General features: G+C 27.1%; 1 protein-coding gene across 9 annotated transcripts in view; it reads right to left on the reverse strand.

The window, feature by feature from the left end:
• Positions 1–5076, reverse strand: part of bbc (choline/ethanolaminephosphotransferase 1 bbc) — a 30350-nt gene that overhangs the window by 5224 nt on the left and 20050 nt on the right. For 8 of the 9 annotated variants that reach the window (XM_014430462.3, XM_067048666.1, XM_014430458.3 and 5 more), the window contains 2 exons: positions 3942–4100; positions 1390–1515 (listed from right to left, as the gene is read on the reverse strand). In XM_014430462.3, coding sequence (XP_014285948.1) covers positions 1390–1515; positions 3942–4100 — 285 coding nt within the window. Of the gene's footprint in view, positions 1–1389; positions 1516–3941; positions 4101–5076 lie in introns of those variants that run through there. The other variant, XR_010843769.1, reaches the window with a different exon arrangement.

A 5076-nucleotide genomic window follows, 5' to 3' on the forward strand; every position in this document is an offset into this window, starting at 1 on the left:
ACAGAGATATTAGAAATTAAACAATTACACATCGAATATTATGAAAAAGAATAAAAAAGTTGATTAATATTAATAATCTGATAAAAACATTGTTATTTTAATGATGCAAGAAAATTTATATATTTTGTTTGTAAAAATTCTTTGATAAATCTAATTCATTTACTATTTATAAATAATTCTTTAGAAACAGAGGATTATTAGAAGTTTTTATTGACATACTTATGCATTCTGTGGATATAGCATGTATTCGATCATTTTTAAGTGGGTTAAATGTTTTTGGTTTTTGATTTGTCAATTTGAATATCTGAACACAAAATTAATTTTTTATGGGAGGCCAGAACAGGAGTGAATATGCCGATTGCCGTACACTGACAATTGACGATATATTGTGACAGTGAAAATTTGTGAAACACGTTATTTTACACATTCACAGTGGATTAGGATTGTAGAGATTAAGAACTAATTAATAATTAATAAACAGCAAGTGATAGATGAAAAAGAAAAGAACACTTTCATTTATTTCAACATTAAACCAGTATCAGCCAAAGGAACGAGGGATCAGCACCAGTTCTTTCCCTGAGTTCACCAAGTCAAGACATATGAAATCTCTAGAGAAAATTTATTTTAATTCCAATCATTTTACAACTATTATAAAAATAATTATAAAAAATGTTAAAAATCAATTGCAATAATTTTAACAATATAAGCAAATAATGAAATAGGTTTTTAAGTAATCATGATTAAAAATGTTAAAAAGAGAAATAAAGTAAATCAAGTGACATCAAAAATTGGAACATGATTAGGAAGAAGTATTAGAAGTCACTGCAAACAGCAGAGAACTTTCATATACATATATATGAAATACAGCATAATCAAATTAATAAGACAAAACATTCAGATAATAAGATTTTTATTATAATAATAAACATTATAATATAATAAACACATTAATCTTTTAAAAAAATTAATTGAAACTATGGTGAAAACAAATTCTAAATCAATAATTTTATAAATATCAGAGAAAAATAGTGGAATAGAGTCCATAAGCCTTTAGTAAAATGAGCCAAATACGGATTAGAAGAATTTGCTGGACAGAGCTTTCGGTGAATATTAATGATGTGGCCACATCAAAGATAAATTTGCTAAAGACCATTGTACAAATAAATCTTGATATTTTCTGATCTTTTACGATATATTTCTATCAAAAGGACCATTTACCTGAATAGATCTAATAATTAATAAAATGTTTTGAGATCGAGATGGTTTTAGGAAAAATTTCACAGTAAAATTATAAGTAACCATACTTAATTCAAATATTGCAGTACTCATTCATTTTATGTAATATATACATTTGATATAAATAAATGTAAAAGATTATAAAATACTTACCAAACAAATCCATAAAACTACATATTCCCGTATAAAAAAATTAAAATATTGATTTAAAAACAGCATGGTAGGACCAAACAGTGAAGTGTCAAGATAATCCATTTCATTTCTCGTCATATGTGCAACCTGAAATACATATGTATTTCTTAAATTTAGGAAATATTTAAATATCAACATAATTTATAAAATATTAATGTAGAAGTAATAACATTTATGATTTTTATTGCTAAGCCTAGCATAATAAAATCTCAATTGAACATCATTTGTTGGATCATTTCTTAAAGAAACCAAACTGATCTTAAGAAGGGAAAGCATATAAAGTAGTGGTCTATATTTTTATCATAAATTAAAAAAAAAAAAGATGTATAGCAACCAACTTTTAGTTCATATTAATATTTAATATTTGGTTCGAAAATCTTACATTTATTGTTGTGTTTACGTCCACCACCTAAGGCCATTGGTAGTTTTAATTTATTGATATATAAATTAACATATAACAAATATAAATTTCATTGCTTTCTACAAGATTGATGACAGAAAGTGATGTTATTATTAGATTAATTGATGTGATAAATAAGTAAAAAAAAAGAAATTGTTAACCATATTTGTACATATTCGTTTTCTTAAAGTAATCAAATATTTTAGCAATATTAAGGATATTGTCGTTTAGTAAAGCTTCCAAATGACATAGTAGTCCAGTGTCTACCAAACGCCTCCAGTCAATCAGTGTGTTCAACAGTTAGTGCTACATTACACTGTTTAAATGTTGATCTAGATGTTTCTGACAGCAGCAAATATTCTTGGGTCACTCAATTCATAATCTAGTCAGTATTACTTCTTTTTGTTTAATGTTTTGAATTGATGACTTCAATGGAAGTACTATACATTAAATCGTTCTTAATTTGTTTTCTGTTATATTGGTCCAAGTTGCCTGCCATTTTATTTAATATTTGTATTATCAAGGTCATTATGGATGTAATTTAAGAAGGCTGATCAATGATCCAACTTTTGTTCAAATTTAACTTGAGAATTAGTTGAAATATGAGCACTGCAATCGGATGTGTTGTATATACGTATTTCAATAGTGACAATAAACTCATAGTCTGTGAATAGTAGGATATTATTTTTTATTGTTCCATGTTAGGCCTCCCGTAACCCCAGATAAAAGCGCTGTCAGTTCTGCGGTAAATGAATTGTTTTCGGTGGGAAAACTTGTTTGGACTATGAAGTCATGTATTATTGCTGCAGTTCTAAACACCACCTTCTTTCGCAACCATTGGTGTATATGAGAGAATGTTCTGTTTATCAATCCAGATTATTTTGTAATACAACTGTGCCTTGAGTGGCGATACAAATTATAACATACATTGATTTTAGGAATGTGTCATGATAGGATTTTTAAGTATGATTGTTGAAAAATTGTTGGTAATATGAATTTACATCAAAAAGTTCAGATAATCTCTTTTTCATTAAATAATGGGTTTTTGTCTCCTATAATAGAATATTCTGACACTGGAAGAGATTTAGTCTTAGCTATTTCTTTTAGCATTAATATAAAACAATCCTTTTAACAAAGCGCTTGCATATAATTCTAAAACTTAAAACTGCAGTAGTTTTAAGAAGTTGAAAATGGAATTCCAGTTTCTATAGTAAAAACATAAAACCATTTAATAGAATTATTTTCCTCGTAGCTATTTAATTATGGGCAAATGATAGGTTTTTAATCAGAAAAGTTTTGTTTTTATGTATGTTCCATGTATTAATATAATAAATTGATTAATAAAGTTGATTGTTGCAGGATTTGGGTGTTTAATACATGTTTCAGGTTTTAACTGCACAATTCTGCACATTCTGGTTTTTTTTAATGCACAAAAATCTGATCTCTAATTATTAAAATTAACACTGAGAGATTGTTAATTTTTTCAAATAAAAAAAATATATAGGTAATTAAAAATTTAGATTTTTTGTTGATATGAAAATTCATATAAAGGGTTTCATGAGGCATGAAAAAGATAATCAACTTTATTCCTGCCTAAAATGCAATAGTTCAGCAAGATAACAATGCTTTGTACTATGGAATGGGATGGAAACAGATCGAACGCTCACTGTTTTCTCCTTTGGCTAACTATCAAATTCTTTTATAGCTCAGATTCATCCAAATTTTATTACTACTGACTTTGAGAGATGGTTAGTTATTTAAAAAAACAAAACTAAAGATTCTTTTTTAAATTTGGCATTTAACAAGACCTGTTAGCAGATCAATGAGAATAACACCTAGCTGATATTTATAAGGTCACTTGATAGTATATTGATATAGCGAATTTAATCTAAATTGTAAGAGCTGTTTTTGGGAAAAAAAAAATATATATTTGAAAAATACAATCATTAAATAAAGTGACAATTGTAGCCAATCGATTTTATCAAAAAGGTTGCTATACCACGATTCCTCTCACAATATATTCCATAAATAGGCAAGGCAGTGTAAGGAGTCCATAAACACACACACACAAATTATGATATTTAAAATTTAGTCATATTGATATGTTACTTACAACAAGACGATTGGTAACTTTAGCAGCAACTAACCCAAAAGCCATTATATAAAGGACGGGATGATTTTCATAAACATGTTCAGTACTTTTATGACATATTATAAAAGCTGGCACAACGACCAAACTCAGTGGTATAATGGGTGACAGTACACTAGTTCCCTACACAAAAATGCATTTATTATACTTAATAATTGAAAAAATACATATTTACATTAAAAGCATAGATTAACATTAAATAAAAGTACTTCAGTATTTAATTTAGTAAAATGCATAAATATCTAAAAATAATTTAAAACACTAAAAGCATGCTCAACAAAACAACAATCTAAAAAGCCATTAAATACATAAACTTTTGTTAGTTTCATGAAAATTTTTATAAAGATTAAATGCAATAAAATTGCTTTTCTAACAATATCATGCAAACTAAAAAAATTGCACAGGCAATTTTTTTTTTAAAAGCTAACAACTTATAGAAAAAAACTGAAAACTAAAAAGAAAAGCACTAGTAAAAATAAGAAGATACCAATACTCCAAGGGTAAAAAAAGTACTAACAAACTTAATATTCAATTAGAATTTAGGAAACCTTCAAAAGATCAACACAAGTGGAAAGCAAACAAAATATGGGGCTTTTCAGACTTTACATGAATAACAATGGACTTCACAATAGGAAACCAATGGTGATAGTTCTTCAAATAAAGTAAAGACTGATCAAATAATTAAAAAAATTCTAACCTTTCATTGCTCAAAAGATTAAATTCAGAATCACTACCAATTATTTTGTAGGAGTATTCATAGGCTAAGAATGTAAAACACGCTAAGAGTGTTAAAGTTGTGAAACTCATTTGGTATTAATATGCTAAATATGGCAAATAGGAAACTCGATTTAAGCATAGTCAGAGGTTTGCTAAAACTTCTGCTGATTTCATAAATGAAGTAAAACTAAAGGATAGCACAAAAATTCACAAAACTTGTTAAACAACATGGATAACACTACTTTAGCAAATTTGGCAGGTTAGCACAGAGAGGCTGTATACTCAAAATTTGTACAAGCTTTTTAGCATGATAACACATTTAGCATTCAGTACAAGTTGCATGAATATTTCTGTAAAATTCTTTATGTGCGTATACGTGTAT

This window comes from Halyomorpha halys, unplaced genomic scaffold (genome assembly GCF_000696795.3).
Source record: "Halyomorpha halys isolate HHAL.00 unplaced genomic scaffold, Hhal_1.1 Scaffold892.1, whole genome shotgun sequence".
NCBI classification, from domain to species: Eukaryota; Metazoa; Arthropoda; class Insecta; order Hemiptera; family Pentatomidae; genus Halyomorpha; species Halyomorpha halys.